At 36.5% G+C, this 23,644-nt stretch overlaps 2 protein-coding genes and 1 pseudogene across 3 annotated transcripts; 2 read left to right on the forward strand and 1 right to left on the reverse strand.

The window, feature by feature from the left end:
• Positions 1–535: 535 nt before the first annotated feature.
• snx24 (sorting nexin 24) lies at positions 536–6,921 on the forward strand. The gene is made up of 8 exons (XM_059538650.1): positions 536–843; positions 1,132–1,215; positions 4,295–4,399; positions 4,501–4,595; positions 4,707–4,736; positions 4,987–5,051; positions 5,920–6,173; positions 6,216–6,921. The coding sequence occupies exons 1-7, from the start codon at positions 775–777 to the stop codon at positions 5,988–5,990; spliced, it is 519 nt and encodes a 172-aa protein (XP_059394633.1). The 5' UTR covers positions 536–774; the 3' UTR covers positions 5,991–6,173; positions 6,216–6,921.
• Positions 6,922–7,365: 444 nt separating this feature from the next.
• Positions 7,366–12,566, reverse strand: LOC132126974 (vitamin K-dependent gamma-carboxylase-like; annotated as a pseudogene).
• Positions 12,567–13,370: 804 nt separating this feature from the next.
• On the forward strand, positions 13,371–23,361 carry gmcl1 (germ cell-less, spermatogenesis associated). 2 transcript variants are annotated; one of them, XM_059539116.1, is made up of 15 exons: positions 13,371–13,615; positions 14,037–14,238; positions 15,408–15,531; positions 15,614–15,710; positions 15,824–15,921; positions 17,116–17,228; positions 17,306–17,371; positions 17,456–17,540; positions 18,610–18,700; positions 18,764–18,904; positions 19,024–19,093; positions 19,174–19,249; positions 20,166–20,311; positions 22,481–22,568; positions 22,663–23,361. In XM_059539116.1, the coding sequence occupies exons 2-15, from the start codon at positions 14,063–14,065 to the stop codon at positions 22,801–22,803; spliced, it is 1,512 nt and encodes a 503-aa protein (XP_059395099.1). In that variant the 5' UTR covers positions 13,371–13,615; positions 14,037–14,062; the 3' UTR covers positions 22,804–23,361. The 2 variants fall into 2 exon arrangements, with proteins under 2 accessions (XP_059395099.1, XP_059395098.1); XM_059539115.1 differs by having other exon boundaries at positions 13,372–13,620; positions 14,052–14,238.
• Positions 23,362–23,644: the final 283 nt, after the last annotated feature.

A 23,644-nucleotide genomic window follows, 5' to 3' on the forward strand; every position in this document is an offset into this window, starting at 1 on the left:
CTGTAAGCTCAACAGAATCGTGTGTGATTGGTTATAATGCGGAACACTGGAAAAATGGCTAAAATTAAATACGGTGCAACATTAGCAAATCCTAATTTAATGCCTTTGGGCATTTTTGTCAAAATTTTTGCCCTAAGGGGTTAGACTAAGCCTTATAATGGGAACATATTTGGAGAAATTTAGCATTATTTTGCTCACCAATGATCCTCTGCAGTTTCACTCCTATTTTAGCCAGAAGCAACAGTTTGACATTAAAAATGTAATAATGATGGGTTTGTTTCTTACAAATGCGCAACTTTTAGTTTCATAAAACGTTAATTGATGGACTGGAGTGGTGTGGATTATTGTGATGTTTTTATCAGCTGTTTGGACTCTCATTCTGAAGGCACCCATTCACTGCAGAGCATCCACTGGTGAACAAGTGATGTAATGCTACATTTCTCTAAATCTGTTCTGATGAAGAAAAAAAAACTCATTTACATCTTGGCAGGCCTGACTCTGAGGGTGACTAATTTTCCAGCAAATGTTTGTTTTTGGGTGCCGGGCTGATGTGTTTCCCTGTCAGAAGCGCAGGTGGCAGCAGTGCATCTGCAGACTCCTGCGCGCGATGGAGAAGAAGCGCGTGGAATATTTCAATTCTTCTCATGTCAGGCGCCCAGCCGCCCACCCAGTGAACTTGACAACCATTAATATTACAGTGAAGGACAAGCCAAAAATCTCGTACAGTTATTTGACCTGTTGTTCCACATAATAACGGATACATCTCGCCGGATCATGCATCCTATAGAAGTGTCAATGCCGTCTTTTCGGTCGGAGGGCAGTAACGCGGAGAAGGGCTACACGGTGAGTTTAAAATCTGTTTTCAACTCGAGCCAGCGGCGTAAACACGCTTTCATTAAAATGTACGACAGCCAACATTACGCTTCACGGGTCATTAACGATTAATGTCGATTTTGGCAGTGTCTCGAAAACAAGTGAACTGACTGCTTCGAGCATGTTGATGCGTGTTTGAACTGGACCTAAATGATATAATATATGATACAAAGGGAATTCGTTGTGATACATAAGAGCCATTCCCGTTCACCGCGTTATATGTAAAATAAATAATGTAAGCGCACTTTTTCTCTCCAGGTTTTTAAGATCGAGGTGCTCATGTGTGGTAGACAACACACTGTCGAGAAGCGATACAGTGAATTTCACGCGCTGCATAAGATGGTAAGCATGCATTCATTGGTTATGCTATAATGCGTTTTCTGGTAAAGCTAGTGAGTATCGAAGGCTCATCCACAGACCTTTTATTTTTAGCCACAAACATTTGCATGTTTCAGAAAGCTTTCCGGTGACACTTTATGACAAGGTTAATCTTATAACTCAGTTATAAGTTGCTTTGGATAAGAACTGGTTCTATCAAACGATTAATCGCATCCAAAATAAAAGTTTTTGTTTACGTAATAGATGTGTGTGTACTGTGTATATTTATTATGTCTATATAAATACAAACACATGCATGTATATATTTAAGAAAAACATGTAATGTGTGTGTGTGTGTGTGTGTATATATATATATATATATATATATATATATATATATATATATTTATTTATTTATTTATTTATTTATTTATATAATATAAAAATATTAATATCTAAATTAATTAATTAATACATTAATATTTTAAAAATATATACTGTATGTGTGTGTGTATAATATATATATATATTTTATATATATATATATATATAAATATACACAGTACACATGCATATATTAAAAACTTTTTTTGGTTGTGATTAATCGTTTGACAGCACTACAAAAAATGTACTACATGGCATGCATAAATACAATTAATGCTTTTTTATATTTTAATGAATTAACATTAGTTAATGGATCAGTAACAATTTGTATTAACAACGAACATCTGTTTATTTATAGCTTGCATGAAATGCAAATTCACCCCTTCTGTTTTCCGTTTGCCTTCTATTTATCTTCTGAATGATTCATTCACTTAAAAAAATATAATTATATATAAATATATAAATAAAATATATACAAAATATACAATATACATTTTTTTTTGCAGAACATAGAATCACATAAATGAACAGGGAAAGCCCAATCATACCTCAAATATCAAAGAATTACATAGGAAAAAACACATTTAAACATAAAATCTGCATAGGAGAAAAGCATAATATCAAAATTTAGTAAATAAACTCTCATAAAGACGTGTAAGGAGTGTAATTAAAGAACTTAATTCACGTTCATATTACAATTAAAGCATAAACATTCCAGTGTTTCTTCTAATGCCCTGCAGAAACAGCATGTCTTAATGTTGTTAATGTACAGTTAAAACAGTATTTTACTGACAAAAATATTTTAAATAATTTTCAGTCAGGGTTCAGAAGTGGCCATAGCACTATCACTGCTGCTACATTAGTGATAAATGATATTATCGGGGCCTTAGATAAGAAGCAACATTCTGCTGCATTATTTGTTGATCTGTCTAAGGCATTTGATTCAGTTGATCATGGATTGTTATTGACCAAACTGCGTTCAGTTGGTTTAAGTGAGAAGGCTGTTGCATGGTTCCAGAATTATTTGGTAGATCGTACTCAATGTGTTTATGCTGAAGGATGTAAATCTGATTTTCTTGAAATAACTAAAGGTGTCCCTCAAGGATCAATCTTAGGACCCATTTTGTTTTCAATTTTTATAAATGATTTGGATAGAGATATTCAAGCCAAATTACATTTATATGCTGATGATACAGTGGTTTACACCCAGGCTTCCACCATTTCAGTAGCAGTGCAGGAACTTCAGACTGCATTTCAGACACTGCAATACACATTATTGAGTTTAAAACTGGTTTTAAATACACAGAAAACAAAGTTTATGGTCTTCTCTAAAGCTAGAGCACAGCTACTCGACAATTGTAGCCTTTTTTCATTAGATGGGAACTCAATTGAGAGAGTGTCTTCATACAAGTACTTGGGGATATGGATAGATGATAAGCTTTCCTTCAATGAACATATTACTGCTTTAGTTAAGAAACTTAAAGTTAAGCTCGGCTTCTATTACAGAAATAAATCTTGCTTTACTTTTAGTGCTAAGAAGAAACTTGTGGAAGCTACTTTTCTGCCTGTAATTGATTATGGAGATATATTGTACATGCATGCTGCATTTTCCATCCTGCGTCATGTTGATTCAGTTTACCATGCATCACTTCGATTTATAACAAATACAAAGTCCCTTACCCATCACTGCATTCTTTATGATTTAGTTGGTTGGACATCACTTAAAATTCGTAGACAACAGCACTGGTATATCTTTATTTATAAAGCTATACTTGGCAAATTTCCACTGTACCTCTGTAACCTCCTCTCTGTTTGCTCTGGTACCTATCAGCTACGCTCCTCAAAGTGGTTGCTTTTTAAGGTGCCACGAGTTAAAACCGAATTGGGAAAAACTGCTTTTTCTTATTTAGCACCTTGGGGGTGGAATAATCTACAAAAAGAGCTAAAGTTAGAAACCCTTATGTCCATAAATGAATTTAAAACTACTGTAAAGAGTGTTGTGATGGAGACATGTTCTTGTTTTTCTTGAGAGTCTCATTGTGTTTTTATATTTTTATTTTTAACATTTTGTACTTCTTCTTTGTACGTGAAAATGTAATTTGGTGTTTATGTATGCATTTTGTGTGCTTTGGCTGCTACCTTGGCCAGGTCTCTCTTGTAAAAGAGATTCTGAATCTCAATGGGACCTCCTGGTTAAATAAAGGTATAAAAAAAAAAAAAAAATGTTAATTCATAAAACTAAAGACATTAAATGCATTAACTTATTGTTTTTGTCCTGAAGCATTCTCCCAGTGGCCTCGGGGTCATTCCAGACGAGGGCTAATATACATAATTACCGTTTGTTTTTCACAGAGGAATTCTGGGATGTGAGCAACAGTGTGTATTTGTAAAAAAGAGAGTACAGCTCTCAAGTAGCTCCTTGGGAAAAAATCTGCAAGTTGTCATCTTAAAATCAGCACAGCTGTGTTCACTTTTACTCTGTTTACTGTATGTGCTCAGAAAGAATAATGTTGTTGACTGTGTATTGTGTGCTGCTGCTGCTGTACATCATACATGATTGTGTACATTGAGGAAAGAGAGTATTTAAAGTCAGTGTCAGATGAAGCAGACATTTACACAATTTGCAGAAAATTCCATGAACTGCCCTTGTGTGTAAACTCTAGAGACACCTTCTGGCCAGTTTCTAACATGTTTTTCCCCTAACATCTAATCTTTCTAGCTCAAAAAGGTCATTAAACCTCCAGAAATCCCTTCGAAGCATGTGAGGAACTGGGTGCCCAAGGTTCTCGAGCAGAGGAGACAGGGACTCGAGCTCTACCTCCAGGTATTGATCCAACTGATGCTCAACACATGAAGTCAAATGATGAAAAACAGCCCTTTCCTGTTTTCTGGAATAACCATTTGATTTTCTCTGTGTGAGTGTAGACTGTGCTCATGGAAAATGAGGTTCTTCCAAAGATATTCTTGGATTTCCTCAATATCCGCCATTTCCCGTCACTGCCAAAAACTGAGAGTTGTGGGTAAGGCTTTAAACTGTGTTATTTTGTCTGAAGTAACAAACAAAGACATTTCAATATAGTAATTCCAAAAAGATCATTGTACAGTGTACGAATTTTTCTTCTTCTGTTTAGATCATTTGAAACTGAATCAGAGGAATCAAGGTATGTTGGCTGCTTATTGTAGTATTACATCTGAAAGAAGCTCCTGTAAAAACCAAACCAGTTCAGAGGCATTTTGATGTCAAGTGCTCTTATAAAAGTGTTTTTGAGAAGTTATTGCGCTAGCTGGGAAATGACAGCAACCGCGTGATAAATTTCACAGTCAGCTTTGTGTTTTATCACTGTCATCAGAAACCCAACTAGTTTGTGAGTCATTTTGTTTTCTCTGACCTTTCCTCTCCAAACCCTGCAGTAAACTGTCACATCAACCAGCACTTCTCTTCCTGAGGGATCCCTATCTGCTCCCTAGCACCAGCGGTACATGCTTGGCCTTCATATTTCTATTCTTTCTTTTGATTCTTTCTTAAGAATTCATATGCATTCATGTTTTCTTCACTTCTGTTCACGGGTGATTGATAAATCAAAATATTTTTGAATGTGCATGTTGAAAAAAATTGTTTTGTAACACAGATCTAAAAATGAATATAGATGTTAAATATAGTTCACAATACCTAATGCATAAAGCATCGTGAAGAACAGTAAAACAAACACTAATGTGCATATGGATATAATTAGTATTACTTATAAATTAATACATATATTCATATTATTTTATGTTCAGCAAGGCTGCATTTAATATTATTCATTTGAAATGACTGTTTTCTATTTGAATATATATTAAAATGTAATTTATTTCTGTGATGCAAAGCTGTATTTTCAGCATCATTACTCCAGTCTTCAGTGTCACGTGGTCCTTCAGAAACCATTCTAATATTAATCTGATAAAAACATTTTTAGTATCAATGTTTAGTCATGCTGTTTCGTAAACCATTATTTTTTGCCCCCAAAGAACAGCATTTATGTAAATTATATATTTGCAGTGTATATTGTAATGCATCCTTGCATTAAAATAGTTGACTTTTTTTTTTTTAAATGAACAAAAAATATATATATTTGTAGATCAAGCTAACTTAAACACATTCTTATGACTCATTGGCTCACTGAATCACATGTTATTAAATCTAAAATGAACCTCAGTCAGTCTAATTAAGGCTCATTTGTTTTTGTGATAAATAGTATTTTACGAAAAGACATGCTGCAAAAACAAAATCCTGTAATACACTCTGCATGAGCACATGTAGTGTTTTACAAAAACATTTAATGAATGTTTCTCAATTGCTTGCAGATACGTTTTCTAATATGGTTATTGAAGGTGTGATACGTGGAATATTTTACCCAGACTTCCAGCCGAGGTAGATCTCAGCACTACAGATGACGTCGCATCAAGTTCTCCGATAAAAAGGGATTCTTATTACCAACACTAAGTCACGCGGCTCCACTCATGACCGTCTGTGAAAAGACTGTAGTTTGGCATCAGCACTCACTCCACGAGTTTCTGGTTTGTTTTTGTGGTCTGTATTTGCACACATCGAGATTTTAGTTTTACACGAAGTAACCATTCACATTGACGGTCTAATCAAGATCTCATTTTATAGCAGAGGTACCTCTGCATATATTTGCACATCTCTCCTCGTGTCATATACGAGGTCAGGAGGACGTCTGATCCACTGACTCCACGTGACGTGACTTCTCAAATAAGGAAGTTGTTGGAAGAGCCTTGAACCTTTTCATTATGTACCGAATTATTGTATGAATGTTATTGTGTTTCTTGTTTTTGATGTTGCAATTTTCGATTACCAGCTTTGGCTTATAATTAGCAAAAAGGGAAGTACTGAATCAAGCAAACGGGTGTAATGCCAGTCTAAATGTCACAGTCCAAAACTGTGAAAAAGAGCTGTTGTTAAAAGTACCAAACATCATTCTCCACTGCTAACCTGCAGCTACGAAACCATTTTCAGTGGATTCTCTTCTTTAAAATGCCGTTTAGTCTGGACTAATATTAGTCTAATGTTTTTAGGAACATCACTGTGTAGTAAGAGTGCATGAACACTAGCTTTTCACTACTGTTGGAAGTAGTAATCGAGAAGATAATGCAGATTGAGAATGTTATAAAGCTGATGGTTCTAGAGCTGAATTCTGTGTATGGACAATGTGCATTCGGTTGTGTGTGTTTTATTGTTGACACTTTGGATTGACTCGTGCACTTTAACAAGGGTGAAAAGATCAGTTGTAACTGGATATCATTTTAAACCTGATCGCAATAAACATCACATTTATTCAATAATTACATACTTGGTCACCTTTCCATCGCATTATAACGACACGTTGTGGCAGTGTTGCACTTTGTTTATTAAAAAACGGACACTTACAGACAAATCCCATCTGAACAGCTTTTTGATTTTATTTGATTTAAAGCATAAAATTATGCATAAATCCTACAATGAGACTACATGGCAAGATAAAAAAACAAAACAAATACATTTAATGACTTTTTATTTTGCAATTTATGAGCAATGTTTTTTTTTTTTTTTTTAACTGAATATTTGGACATGCAGAAAGGAGAAAAAAGTTCAGAATTGTGAGTTCCAAATCTGCAACAAGTCACAATGACTTTTTATTTTGTGTGAGAAATAAGCTTCCACGGTTATTCCACGGAAGAAAATACAAATAGTTTCACAGATATAGTTCACCCCAAAATTCTAAATTTGAAATATAGATCCTCATTTTACCTTCATGTTGTTCCAAAGCTGTATGACATGGGTGGAACACAAAAGTAGAAATTTTAAAGAATGTTCCCACTGCTTTTTTCCAGTAACCGTGTCTATTCTCACAGCTCTCCGTGGCCCACCTCATCTGAACAGTCTCGGTCTCGGGCTCCTTCATGTTGGCGTAGGCCACTTTTCTTGTCAGTTGCTCCATCGGTGACAAACCCACAGCTAGGTTACGCAAAGCGATGGCTGTCATCAGGAACCTCAAAAGATCAACCAAAATATCACTTCACTCGTACTGTCAAGACTGTATACATGTAACATCTGAGTGACCACCTCAACATACCCTTGTCTAATCGAGTAGTATTTCTTTGAGGCAAATCTCTGGAATCTTTAGATCATGGAAGCTTCTCGTCTTCTTTTTGGCTTCTTTTACTCGCATAGATGTTTCTACATGTAAATGCAGCCTTAAGAGTGAGCATAAGAGACTCACTTCAAAAATATATGTTCCTTTAATCTGCTGGAATTTGTAATAATTGTGAAATCAAAGTTTTTTCCCATGTTATGTAAAAAAAAAAAACTACCTGTTCCATTGCGCACTTTCTTCTGAAGGTCAGAAAGCTATGTGAAGCGTTTACATAGATGTAACATGAAGGTCCTTCAGATACGGTGTACACCTTATGGTACGCATCAGCTGGAATCTTAATACACAATAATGACCTTTATCACATCAATTTAATATAGACACAACATTAATACTACTAAGAATGGAAAATGTTACAGCAGAATGAATCAGGAGTTCATTAAAGAGGAATGGAGAATTGTACCTGCATCTTTTCTCCATGTTGTAAACTATAGACATATGCCTGGGAAGTCAGCGATGAAGACCACCTCAGTCTGATTTTCTAAAGACCCTTCAATCTCCTCAAATGTAGTCCTCCACGCTGAGAGGTCCACGAGCAGAGGCATGAGCCATGAATTGGGGCGGAATGGAGACCAATCGGCCTTTACAATATCAACACGTTGGTCAAATATCCTGCAGGAGAGACCATTAATAGAGTCATTTTGTATGAATCAAGGAACATCCAGCAATGTAAACTGAACAGTAGAAGCACGATTGACCTCTGCTGGAAGCGGTCTCTGGGTCTGAGATATTGAAGTGTGGCAGATTTTCGCTGAGGCAGATGGCGTACTGCTTCAACATGTCTCCATGGTCTTTCCATCTCCAGCTCTGAGTGAAAACCTGCACCACATTGAAAAAGAAGATAACCATGTTTAAAAAGAGCAATATAATGCAGTGGTACAATTTCAATGAGTTTCAGAATGTAGTGCTAAGATAAAAAATATCTTGGGCCAAAACAAGTTCTCTATTGACAGCATCTGTAGTACATTGTTGATTTATCACTAAAATTCATTTAGAATAACTTTTTCCCATATGCTTCTACTGCAAGTTAAAGAAAAATCTAACTATGGACATACAATGTTTCATAAACTGGTACGTGTCAAAATTATTACCAATAGAGCTTAACCAGTATTTAAGCTAAAACGTGTTTATCAAGTGACTCACGTCAGGGTTCAGATATCCCATCTCCCCCGTGACTCCGTCTCTAGGTGATCTTAACATGCTGATGAGAGCGAGAGTGAACCATCATGTCCCAGGAGTAGCCAGACAGTCCATTTGTCCAGTTATTATAGTCCTGTACAGGCAAGAGAATCCATTTTTAACATTTGAAACTCGTATATTCTGAATATTATTAATTATAATAATAATAATAATAATAATGTTACATTGTTAGGGAGTTCTACACATATCCAACATGACTAAATCTCTTTCCAGCAAAGCCTACGATTGTTCTGCACAGACCTTTGGAAAAGGTTTGGTTTGGTTCACTATCTGGGTTTACATTGACTGTCAAAAAGCGCTGTATCCTCTGATCGACTGAAGCTTCTAGATCAAACTGCACACCAACCTGCGTGATGAAGTGTGAGTAGGGCAAGAAGAACTGCTCCATGATGTAAATGAGGGTGAAGATGGCTCTAAACTTGTGCTTGAAGCTCGGAGTGGTGGGTTTGGGAGCAGCGTGAGCCCCTTGTTGTTCTCCAGACCCACTGGGTGGATTTGGGTAGACGCATGAGGAGCTGGGAATCGGGGCAGGAGAGACGAAGGGCAGTATGGGATGGAGGAACTCTGGGAAACGGCCAAAAAAGCGTCTGGGCCTGTCGGTAGCAGAAGAGAGGGCTAGTGGCCAACATGGTGTAAGAAAACATTCCTGAGGATAAAAATAAAGATAATGAAGTCTTCATAATTGCAAATCTTTTGGGTGATCTAGTTTTTAGAGACATGTTTACCAATGCTAAATAGCTGGGAATTCATGCAGTGGAAATAGCTGAAGAAAAAGAAGGCAACAGGATGTGTGGCATCGAAGAGCAGATAGCCAGCTGTTAGGTCTAAGATCAGACCTCCACCGTGGACCACCATCAGACTGATCAATTCAACCGGCAATATCAGTCTGAAACACAGCAAAGGAGACATACTGTAACAGCAAACATGATGTTGATCCATAAATAAAATGTGTTATACTTGGGCAGGAGTTGTTGGAGGCCAATATACTCACTTGAAAGGGCCAAATAACCAATGGTGCCCCAAGTACTTCATTGAGTATCCTTCCACCCAATCAGCATCCAGTTTCTTGACTCCAGCGATGAAGTACACTATGAAGATCTGTCAAAGGCAGTGCGCATTCAATGTCTCAACGTAGATAATCTCCTTCAACACAGGGTTGATATTTCTGGGCAGTTTGAGATTCACTAGCTGACCTGAGTTCTGAGCATAGTGTAGTTCCAGAGCGGTACATGGGCGTTCCTCTTCCTGGGGTTTCGAAGTCCATCTGATGACCTGCGTTATGACAATGTGTCAAATATATTTGTTGCATATAATTTAGTGTATCCAAATGCTCTAACTTTACCAGTATCTGTTGGCGTCCATGAGTGTGAGCTGGAAGCCGATGAGTCTGTACAGATAAGAGGTTGTTTTGTCCAGGAAGAAAACGTACCAGTATATGGATATAAACATTAGACAGGCAAGGCGATAAAAACAGCCGAGCATGATACCAACAGCCCCTGCAAAACACACACAAGATGATCAGTCTCGTGAACGCAGTACTTCTTTAAGGAAACAAAGATGCTTAGATCGATACATTTAGGTTCTGAAAGTCAAAATAAATGAACTGATTTTCTATATTCTGGCCGATAAATGATAAATGGCCAATATTTTAAAAAGTATACAATTTCATCCAAATTAATGTAAAATAAAACACTAAAAACTCAAATAAATCGTTTTAAATTAAATACGTGAATTTATTTATCAAAACATTATTGTACAGAATAAAATATGGCCATACTTGGGGTTTTGCTACCGATTACATTAAACAGGGTTATTGAATTAATTTTTTAAGTTCTACTTTTTAAAGTTATATTTTTTAATGATCAACTTTAAGTGTTTAATGATAAAAAAAGTAATCTAGATATAAAAAAATAGAGTCATTTACAATTAAATAAACAGACAGAAATAAATACAAAACAAAAAACTCTTAATATTGTCCGAGATCCAACATATTATGAATCTCTACATAAAATATATGAAACAAAAATAATAATTGTGTAAAAAATTACATAATGAAGAATAATAATAATAATTAATAACAATATAAATATTATTACAAATCAAATTTATACATAATATTATTATATACAATTAAATATCAACTGACAGAAAAAAACTCTTAATATTCTCCAAGATCCAACATATTGTGAATCTCTACATAAAATATATTAAATAAAGTTAGTAATAATAACAACAAAGAAGTTACATAATAATAATAATAAGTTATAACTATATAAATATTAATACAAATGAAATATATATATATATATATATATATATATATATATATATATATATATATATATATATATATATATATATATTAAATACTTCAATACGTTATATCATTGCTTTGATTTGATTTATCTCATTTGCATTGTGATGATTGGTTTACAAATAAAATACATTACAATTATTTATCGCCAGGAGCTGGATATTTTTTGGTACAAAGATAAAAACTCTGAACAAAATTTTAAGAAATGCCTATGGAAAACATAAATATGCAAAAATACTCCTAGAAACAAAGGCATATAGGAATAAATGGCAGTCAATGTTGTATTTCATAGAGACTTTGAGGAGCTCAAATCTCAAAATTCACAAAGAACATCCAGTCCATGGGAAGAGGCTTCAGGAAGTTGAAGAGGGGGAAGCGGCTAACCGGTGCCCCGTCTAAATACTTGTAGTCCAGAATGACTCAGGCCTTGCTCCTGGGTGATGAGGCCGGATCAGTGGGGCGATTGAGGAGACACACCAGCCGATGCCATGAGGAGATGTCTTCCTTCTCGAAGCCAAAGAGATGCTTCATAGTGCTGGTGTGCTCTAACGGGGCCAAGGTTTCCTGTTTGTTCTCCTTACTGCTCTTTTCCTTCACTCTGGATGGTTCCATGCATGGGGCACCTGGGGAAGTGACAAAGGGAATCTCATTTATGTCTCAGATGTTTCTCCTAGACAACAATACGATTAAACTGAGACCAAATGGAAACTTTAAATTAATCTCCAGTATATTAGATTTTTATCCTGAGGGGGGAAAAAAAGATTATTATGAGACACATCTTATCTCTAGTTTCACATTGTGATCAAGTTTACCAAAGATTTCAGTGACAGAGATTTCGACCATCGAATAAAATTCTCATTATGTTGCTTTTAGATCAAATAATTTGAGATATAATATCCATATTAATATTACAACTTTAAACTATTATGTTAACATTTGTGTCTGTTTTCTTAGCTGAATGCATTTTGCATGAATAAAACGGAATAAAACCGCTGGGCATGACATTTTCTTATTAGTACACTTCATAGTAACGTTATACTACAAAACAATGCGTGCAATGTTTTCGACTCAACCTAAACAAATCAAATAACATCTATTTGCATTTCAGCTGTTCCTGCTCTTAATTAATCAAACGATGTGTAAACCTTAAATAATCAAATGCATACTAAAGCTACTGTCCAAGTATGAAACGTTGTTGTAGTATTACGTCTTACATCTCTTTATGCCACTTTTACTGTAGTAAAACAGTGTTTACCGGCTGTCGCGTCACTCGCCCCTGGCTCCATGTTGCAGGTTATGAAACTAGTCCGTGCTAAACGTTACAAAAGGTATGTCAGCCTTAAACCAAGAAATACTTTCATAACCGACACATAGGTGGACTTCACCACATGAGAGTGGGGTACGTGTCAAACACAGACACACAGGACCACTAGCGGCGACAGGATTTTTATTGTAGGTGGGCCTCCAGAGTCCAGAAAACTGGATGGGCCAGTTAAAATAAGACCCCCATAAAAATAAAATTAAAAAAGTTTCCCTTCATCTCCGTTCAAGCGCTTTTCTACGGAGCCTCGCAAAATTAGCAATTCCAGCAAACACAGAACTTACCCATAACATTAGAATTTAATTCTCGTTTTTTTTGGGGGGGGGGGGGAGGGGGGGGGGATACTAAATAATAATATTGGAACATTCTTCTTAGGTTTTATTTTATTTTATTATTTTTTTGCAACCGTAACGTACGTAACGTTCCCAGAACGTTCCAGGGTGTTTTGTTTTAAATAACCTGGCTCATACAGAACCTTCCCTAACGATTGATTATTTATGTATTTACAGCAAAACCTCAGTGGTTTAAATGTTTCTTTTATCTTTCTTTTTATTTATTTATTGTTAAATGGTAATACGAATGTACAAATAACGTAAAGTTGTACAATTTGTTTAATTGCATAATAATGAATTCATCAGAAATGGTGGACATCAAGCAACATTAAAACGTTTGGTATGAAAACCTATAAATAAATAAATAAATAAATAAATAAATAAATAAATAAATAAAATGACCGAAAAAAAGTGCTTCCTCTCCGCGGCTCTAGGTGGCAGCAGCACCGGCGAACATCACAGACAGTCGTGACGTGGAGGAGAGACTGATCCCTTCTGTTTGTTATTTACCAGTCTGCTCTTGTTTCAAACCGTGGATTCATTTATTACACATTTTACAGCCGATTTCGATATTCAGCTATTAACAGAAATTAAATGCGTTCATTATACACCTAATGATGCATGTGCACAGCGGCTGATGAGCAGATCCCAGTGTGCGTCCAGTATTGTGTGAGAGAGAAGCGTCTGGTGAGTGTTTACAAGAAGCGAGAATGTCTACTGGTGTTTTGTTACAAACAAACGACAGCGTATGCAAAATAACAAGTTCATGATGTTTAGTTTATTCGGTGATACAGACAAATCGAGGTTAAGCCACAGTCACTTCACAACATAACATCACTGTTTCTGTGCTAAACCATCAGCCTGACGCTTCTTAACTGGAACCAGTGGAATGTTCACTAACCCTAATTTAGCCAGATTCACTTTAGATAAAGCACATTACGCACGGGAAATCGATCGCTGTCGCCAGCTGTCACCTGCCTTCACTCCTTACGGTGTTTAGGTTGTACTATTTTCAGACTCTCTGCAGGTGGCACCCAGTATAAACGCACTGGTTGTACAGCTGTCATGCCACGTCAGTGTTTGTGACATGACTAAATGGGTAGTGTGTGTTTTTGTAGGCTGAATAATTATGGGCTCGCTCGGGAGCCGCTTCCAGTCGTCCCCCCGGGGCCCAGAGGAGGCTGTGGAGAGGCAGTGTGCTGGGAACAGACACGGCTGTGAGTGCAGGAAGAGGAAGCGCAGCTCACACTGTGAGTGTGACAGTGAGCCCGAGGAAGAGGACAGTCAGCTGGACACGCCACGAAGGTGAGGACATGCATCACATGAGGGCAGTCTATGACCTAAGGGTTAGAGGGTCACACTTGTAACCTGAAGGGCGCGGGTTTGAGACTCTGTACCAGCTGCCAACTACTCTGTGTGTGTGTGTGTGTGTGTGCACTTGGATGGGTTAAATGCAAAGCACAAATTCTGAGTTTGGGACACCACACTTGGCCACACATCATGTCCTTTCCTTTCTCTACCATTCAAGAGTTTGCGGTTGGTCAGATTTTCTTAATATTTTTGAAAGAAGACTCTTTTGCTCACCAAGGCTGCATATAATTGATCAAAAATACAGTAACACTACCCCCTGGTTTCACAGACAGGGCTTAAGACTAGTCCTAGACTAAAATGTAAGTCTGAGCTGTTTCCACTGAAATAAACTTGCACTGACTGATCTTAAAAATATATCAGTGCCTTTTTAGTTTTAAGATGCACATCGGTAATGTTTTTTTTCCTAAGCATGTTTATAAAAATTACTTAAATGTCCTTATTGATCTATGGTCTAATCCTGGCTTAGTCTAAGCCCTGTCTGTGAAACCGGGCCTACATGTCTCACAATACTCTTGTCACAATTCAGCCAATGATATGCAACACTGATTTCACAATACAATGCTGTCGCGATACTTCAGCCAATTTTTTTAAATGTATATATATATTTACTTATTAGATCTTCCCTTTGCAGAGGACAATGGACATTTGTTAAATATGAGCCAAAATCATCACAATTAAAAGACCCAAATACTTAAACTACTTCAGTCTGTGGGCACTGAATTTATTTAGTACACGAGTTTCACAATTTGAGTTGAATTACTGAAATAAATGAACTTTTCCACGACATTCTAATTTATTGTGATGCACCTGTACATTTAAAATGTTAAATATCAAATTTTATTAAATGATACATTTTTTTATTCATTTAAGCATAAATAATAAACATAGAAGATCAAATATGTGATTTTCTGGGTTTTTACATATTTGATCATATTACCAATATCTGTAGTGCATGTTGTTGCATAGTGAATTATTGTGACGCCATATATTGTTGCACCCCTAGTAAAACACCTGCACTGTCACATTAATAGTGTTGTATTTAGTAAATGTGTCTAACGTTTTGGGGGTCTTTTCATATATGCATTTCATATATCTGTGGACAGGAAAAAGTTGAAAAGCACCTCTAAGTACATCTACCAGAAACTATTTTTGGATGGGGAGAACAGTGACATCCAGATCCGCGCCCTGGGGAAGCAGTGGAACCTGCATAAAATTTACCTCTGTCAGGTTGGTCCAGTTCTCCTGATTACAGATTACTGAAGACGTTCATTCTGCTTCGATTGAAATGTTTTCTCCTCTCCTTTTGCAGTCTGGCTATTTCTCCAGCATGTTCAGTGGATCCTGGAAGGAGTCTAACATGATGGTTATTGAGCTTGAGATCCCAGACCAGAATATTGACACAGAGGGTGAGGATTTGATGAATATGTTTCTAGCATCTCCTTGATGTGTTGTTAAAGTGTTTTTATTTTGTTGACACCAAACGTTCATATCTTGACCATGCTTTCTTCTCCATCTGCAGCCCTGCAGGTGGTTTTTGGGTCACTCTACAGGGATGACGTGTTGATCAAACCAAGTCGAGTTGTTAATATTCTCGCTGCTGCTTGTATGCTTCAGTTGGTGAGTATGTATCTGATTCCTTAAAGACATACAATTACTCTATAATGCAACTTTAGCCTTTTTCCTTTCCCCTTTCCCTTAAGAATTACTTTTGACAGTCATAGTGGTATCAGTATTGTTGGTTTAAACAGTACAGATCTGAATACTTTGCCTTCATTGCCTGTTGATTATGAAAACTGTTTAATTTCAGGTAAAGTACTACTATCCAAAAGAGTTAGGTCAGGAGATTAAATATTTATTTATTTATGGCAGTAAAAGCATTTATAATGCTACCAATAAATACTGTTTTAGTTTTTGAACTTAGTCTTCATCAAATAATCCTGAAGAGCAAAATCACTGTTTCCACAAAAACATGACATTTTCAACATTGATAATAATATACGTTTTATAAGAAGCAAATCCTGTCAGAATGATTTCTGAAGGATCATGTGACACTGTGATGATGCTGAAAATTCAGCTTTGCAACAAAGAAAAAAATTACATTTAAAAATTCATTAAAATAGAAAACAATTATTTTAAATTGTAACTATATTTCACAATGTTACTGTTTTTCTGTATTTTTCATACAAGCAAATGCAGCCTTGGCGAGCCAAAAAAAACCGTAGCTTTCCCAAATGTTCGAAGAGTAGTGTGAGCGCCTTGCGAAAGTATTCATCTTTTCACGTTTTATGTTGCTGCCTTACATTAAACCACTTTAAATTACTTTTTTTCACTGTATGTGTATGTAATTTTTTTGTTTGTTTTTTAAAAGAGAGCTTTTTAAATTAATATAATTTTTTTTTATGAAATCGTGTATAACTAATTAATAGTACTCGTTACATTTGTAGCTGTAAATATTAAATAATATATATATATTTTTTTAAAGATACTCCTAACTTTAGAAAGGTAAAAAGACATATTTAAATATTTAAACATTCTATACATTTTAAATCAAAAGTTTTTGTGTTTTATCAGTTCAAATGCAAGGGCAAATAGAAATCTGAACTTGTGGAAAAACAACAAATACACAGCCAATCAAAATCAGTCACCTAGCAACACCTTAGCAACCATATAACAACACCCTGTTAGCTACCCGCTACACTTGCGTTTTTGTGTTGAAAAACTCTAGTTGTTTTTTAATGAGTGATATTACTATACCTCTGTAATCACCTTTCTATCAACATCCTCTAATATTTAGCTTTTTGTCTTTCCCAGGATGGGCTGATCCAGCAGTGTGGAGAGACCATGAAGGAGAATGTGAATGTGAAGACCGTGTGCAGCTATTATAATTCCGCCACCATGTACGGCCTGGACTCGGTCATGAAGAAGTCAGTAATCTTGTCTGGTTATTCTCTGACACTTCTGCAGTATAATAAACATGTTGCATGCTCTCTGTGCGCTGCAGGTGTTTAGAGTGGCTCCTCAATAACCTGATGACGCATCAGAACGTGGACCTAATGAAGGAGCTCGGGTACAGTCTTACCCTGTCAGTCTGTGTCTGACCTCATCTGAAGGTTTTAGAGCTTATGTTTGCTCTGGTTTACTATGTGTGTAGGGTGGATATTATGGAACAACTCATTCAGTCCTCTGATCTGTTCGTAATGCAAGTGGAAATGGATGTGTACACGGCACTGAAAAAGGTAGATGACAACATATATCATCATTTCATTTTAATATATTACAGGCACAATCTAAAAGATTTTGTATACGATCTGCATCATGTTTATTTTCAATTATTGGATAATCTGTGATCTTTTGGAAGCATTTTAATGAATTTAAATTAATTTATTTAATATATAACATTTATTTAATCAAATAATACAAAAAAATTGTTACATGCAATACATTTATTTCATAAATGAATAGTTGATTTCTGACTAAAGGGATTACTTTTATATAGTTCTATTTTAAAGTTTATATTTAGTGGATTCAAGCAACTCACACTTAATATTTCATACATTTTAGAAAAATCATATTACAAATTAATTTTAAATATTAATTTAATTAATATGATACAATAGACATTTCAGGTGTATTTATTTCGTTGTAAAGCATTTCATGATGCATTACGCCCACCTGAATAAAAATTATTATCCAATTTAATCATTTCAATTAAATTAAAAGGATTTTTTAACATATCTTAAAATGAATTTAATTGATTAAATGGTATGGTTCCTATTCTAAATGTATATCTTAAAATTTAAATGCTATCTTTCAATGAAATGTTTAATTTAATGTTTATATTTTTTACAATGAACAGTTTTTTTTTTGTTTTTTTTAATGTGTATACATTTTTATTGGTTTTGATTATAACGCTGTTTTTGCTATTTATTTATTTATTTTCCATAATAATGATTTACATATTAGCATATATATTATATATTTAAATTTCAATATTCAATATTTTGATTTTGATTTATAACCTCATTTTTGGGCATTTTTATATATAACAGAGTAAAATGTAAAGGTTCCTTTCTGAACAACAAAATGAACAGTGTTTCAAATATTGTAAATCCAATGATAAATACACTTTTGTTTTGCTCTATGAATTACTATAATTGGCCAAATATATATAACATATTAGGGAAAACATTTTTTTTTTACGTTTTATAGTAGAATGTCTTTATATCATTTCATATGTCCTGGTTTCACGGGGTTAAATGTGGTGTTTTAAGTGGTGCACTGAATCTCTCTTGACTTTTTTTCCAGTGGATGTTCTTACAGCTTAATCAATCCTGGGACGGGCCGATCAAACAACTTCTGCTGGATGCAGACGCCTGGCTGTGTAAAAAAAGAAGTGGTACGTTGCACTCATAGAAGTGCATTTATATAACCTTCCCCTAACTGCCACACTCACCCACAGAGGCTGGAGAAGAGGAGCCGTTTCTGAACACAGATGACGGGATGCCCTTCGTCCCTGTTTTCAGACACATCCGCCTGCAGTACATCATCAATGACCTGGCCTCGGCCCGCTTGCTGGAACGGGACAACATCCTCCCCCCCGGTGAGACTTTCCTGGTGCACTCAGACTCGTCAGATATAGCTGGTTTTGTGTGCAGTAGGATTCAGTCCATTGTTGTCTGAGGTGGATATTAACTCGACTTCCTCTTGTGTGTTTATCAGAGTGGCTGGGTGCCATGTACAAACAGCAGTGGTTTGCTATGCTGAGGACAGAACACGACAATGATAACGGGTGAGAGACAGCCCAGACACCTTCACTGGCAAACATTAAACATGGGGTGTGAATTGCAAATAAGTGAATAATCGTTACAGACCACAAGAGGCCAATAAAGAGGAGTTTGAGCTGAACAGCATGCGCTGTGGCCGAAAACTGACCAAAGATGGAGATGTGAGTTGGATTCTTGCTATTAAAGGGATAGTTCACAAAAAATGAAAATTCTGTCATTAATTACTCATCCTCATGTCATTCCATACCTTTGTTCACCTTAAGAACACAAATTAAGATATTTCTGATGAAATCCAAGAGATCTCTGACCCTCCCATAGACAGCAAGGATCCTAACACCATCAAAGCTCAGAAACGTTAAAATAATCCATGTGACATCAGTGGTTCAACCATAATTTTTACGAAGCTACGAGAATACTTTTGGTGCAAAGTAAACAAAATTAACAACTTTAACAAATTGTCATCTCCGTGGCACCCTATAACACTATTTTGAAGAGCACCACTGTAATGATAAAAACCTTCATATTCATCCGGAAGAAGGAGGCGGGAACCGGCGGACAATCAAACGACATTTAATAATTCAAAATAAACACAAAACAGCGCACCAGCCCCTCACGGACGACTGATGCACGCAAAATAAAACCAAAACACAACTAAAAGCCCAGGCCTGGTCCTCTCTCGTCCTTCACTGTCGTCGCTCCAGTTTTATATCCTTCCATCTCCTACGTGGGACTCGAGACCGGCAGTGGGTCGCAGGTGTCACTGATTTGCCCAATCATTGCCGGCCTCCCTCCTTGTTCCCACGTCCCTCGGCCCCGCCCCACTCGCCACAATCACATATGTAAACAACGTATGCACATGGACACGCTGTTTACGTTGTTTACACTTTGATCTGAATTTAAACAATGTATCCGCATAAAATACCTTAAATTTGTGTTCTGATGAACGAAGGTCTCAGGTTTGGAACAACATGAAGGTGAGTAATTAATGACAGAATTTTTGGGTGAACTATCTCTTGAAAGTTGTTGTGTCTTTTGCTAGTTTAGAATAGAATGTATATATTGTTGTTGTCTCTACAGTACTGTTGGCGATGGACGGGGTTCAATTATGGCTTTGACTTGCTGGTGACCTATACAAATCGTTTCATCATCTTTAAGAGAAACACCCTCAGTCAGCCATGTGGAGGCGCTGTCAGCTTACAGCCACGACGCCACCTAGCGTACCGGTGAGACATTACACCTCCGATTATATTATATTATATTGTGGAGGTATGAATAATATAATTATAATGTAACATACAGTGTATATAAAATCTAAATCATAATAATAATGGTTTTTGTACGTATATTTGGCATACATGTTTCTTAGTGATACAAGCACAAGGATTGTTACTAATTTGTAAAATAATATTTTTATATGATTTTAATAATGAATACAAATTAATACATTATGTATTGTGTGTAATTGTTACTGAAGTGTATATTTCTGGCTCAGTGGAGGAGAATTTTTTTTTTTGCAAATGGTCTTTAAAGATATGTATTGTAATTAAAACCTTCAGCTGCAAATAGATAAAATGTAATAAAATAAACAAATGTGTATTTTGTATGTTTTCTCTCTGCTAGCCTGAATCAAAAATAGCCTAAAATCTCAAAGTTGACCAATGCAAGAAAAAAAACAATAGTTTTGAATGTAGCGTCTCTTGCCTTAAATAAAATATGTATTAAATAATATTTATAAATACACTGAACAAAATTATAAACGCAACACTTTTGTTTTTGCTCCCATTTTTCATGAGCTGAACTCCAAGATCTTAGACTTTTTCTATGTACCGTATTTTTCGGACTATAAGTCGCACCTAAGTATAAGTCGCATCAGTCCAAAAATACGTCATGGCGAGGAAAAACATATATAAGTCGCACTGGACTATAAGTCGCATTTATATAGAACCAAGAACCAAGAGAAAGGATTACCGTCTACAGCCGCGAGAGGGCGCTCTATGTTTTCAGTGTAGACTACAGGAGCACTGAGCAGCATCTCTGGCAGCATAGAGCGCCCTCTCGCAGCTGTAGACGGTAATGTTTTCTCTTGGTTCATGTCAAATTAATTTTGATAAATAAGTCGTACATGACTATAAGTCGCAGGGCCAGCCAAACTATGAAAAAAAGTGTGACTTATAGTCCGGAAAACACGGTACACAAAATCTGTCTAAATCTGTGTTAGTGAGCACTTATCCTTCCAACTCACAGGTGTGGCATATCAAGATGCTGATTATTAATGCATGATTATTGCACAGGTGTGCCTTAGGCTGGCCACAATACAAGCCCACTGTAAAATGTGCAGTTTTACTGTATTGGGGGGTCCGAGGGGGTCCGAAAACCAGTCAGTATCTGGTGTGACCACCATTTTCCTCAGGCAGTGCAACACATCTCATTCTCATAGAGTTGATCAGGTTGTTGATTGTGGCCTGTGGATGTTGGTTCACTCCTCTTCAATGGCTGTGTGAAGTTGCGGGATATTGGCAGGAACTGGAACACACTGTCATACACGCTAATCCAGAGCATCCCAAACATGATCAATGGGTGACATGTCCGGTGAATACGCTGGCCATGCAAGAACTAGGATGTTTTTAGCTTCCAGGAACTGTGTACAGATCCTTGCCACATGGGGCTGTGCATTATCATGCTGCAACATGAAGTGATGGTCGTGGAAGAATGGGACAACAATGGGCCTCAGGATCTCATCCCAGTATCTCTGTGCATTCAAAAGGTCATCAATAAAATGCATCTCTGTTCGTTGTCCATAACATACGCCTGCCCATACCATAACCCCACCGCCACCATGAGCCACTCGATCCACAACATTGACATCAGCAAACCGCTCAACCACACGACGCCATACACGCTGTCTGCCATCTGCCCTGTACAGTGAAAACCAGGATTCATCCGTGAAGAGATCACCTCTCCAAAGTCCCAGTCACCATCGAATGTGAGCATTTGCCCACTCAAGTCGGTTACGTCAACAAACTGCAGTCAGGCCAAGACCCCGATAAGGACGGCAAGCATGACATCTGTGGCATTGTGCTTTGTGATAAAACTGCACATTTTAGAGTGGCCTTTTATGGTGGCCACCCTAAGACACACCTGTGCAATAATCATGCTAATCACAATCTTGACATGCCACACCTGTGAGGTGGATGGATTATCTCAGCAAAGGAGAAGTGCTGACTAACACAGATTTAGACAGATTTGTGAACAATATTTGAGTTCAGCTCATGAAAAATGGGGCCAAAAACAAAAGTGTTGCGGTTATAATTTAGTTCAGTGTATATTACGTATATATTTGTAAGTAATTTTTTGTTTTTTTAGTATTTAAAAATGTTTTCTTCTTTTTTCAGATTGCGCCTTGCTTCATTTGATAACAGTGGAAAACTGGTTTGCAGCCGGTCAACTGGCTACCAGCTTGTTACCCTCGAAAAGGACCAGGTATTCTGTCTTGGTGTTAAATATTAAATCATTTTATTTCTAGTTACTTCAAAGATTGACTTGACCGAACTACTTCATTGTGTTTCGGTCACAGGAATACGTGGTGATGAATCTGGACAGCCGGCTCTTGTCTTTTCCTCTGTATGTGTGCTGTAACTTCCTCTACACTTCCCCGTCTAGTGAGAGGAGAGGTGACTCCCCAGAGCCGGAGAACAGCGCCCGCAGTGTGTCGTGACGCCACACACTATAAAACCTCCATCAGCCAGCAGTCCAGCCGCCACCTTATGATTTACAGTTTGTTAGCTTCATGTATATTATTGCAGTCATTTTATTTGTATGCTTAATTTGTAAATAGTCAGGTGCCTTTTAAATTGCTATATATAAGCTTCAGAGCTAAGAGTAAGTGCTCTTGATTATGAACTTTATTTGACTCTTTTTGTGGAAGTTGTATTACATGTAAACTTGTCAGGCTGGTAAATTTGTCAGTCATTCCTATCTTATTTTTTTTTACAAAAAAAGACTGAACACCGGTTTTGGACAGTATTATTAGTTTGAAATTGGTGCTAATATGATACATGTTGTCATTATTGGTCAATGCATGCTGATGTAAGAGCAGTGAAGGGTTTACAGGCATGTGTTGGTTTATCAACAGGGCATCTTAAGTGACTTCCACAGGTGTCCAATGAATTTTCAATATTTATACACAATGTGGTTTTGGTTAAATGTAAATATTGTTGGACCAAAGCGTCATATGAAATGAATATGTTCATTAAAACAGCATTGACAGAAGAAATTGCATTCACTTGCTCTGCAGTGTGAAAAAAAAATCTGTAATAAAACCTGTTTTTCTTTATACACAAATACACTTCTAATATGTATACGTACACAGGCACTATTGTTGTTATTTTAGCTGCTGACCAAAACATTCAATTATAGTTATATTATAGTTATATGACGCTAAAGAATCCTCTGATGACTCTCTGCTGCTGAAAAACAGCCCCACAGCATGAGGCTGCTACCAAGATTTTACTTTAAGGATGCTACTCTGCAGGTGATGAGCAGTGCCTGGTTTACTT

The sequence above is a fragment of the Carassius carassius genome, chromosome 45, assembly GCF_963082965.1.
Source record: "Carassius carassius chromosome 45, fCarCar2.1, whole genome shotgun sequence".
NCBI lineage: Eukaryota > Metazoa > Chordata > Actinopteri > Cypriniformes > Cyprinidae > Carassius > Carassius carassius.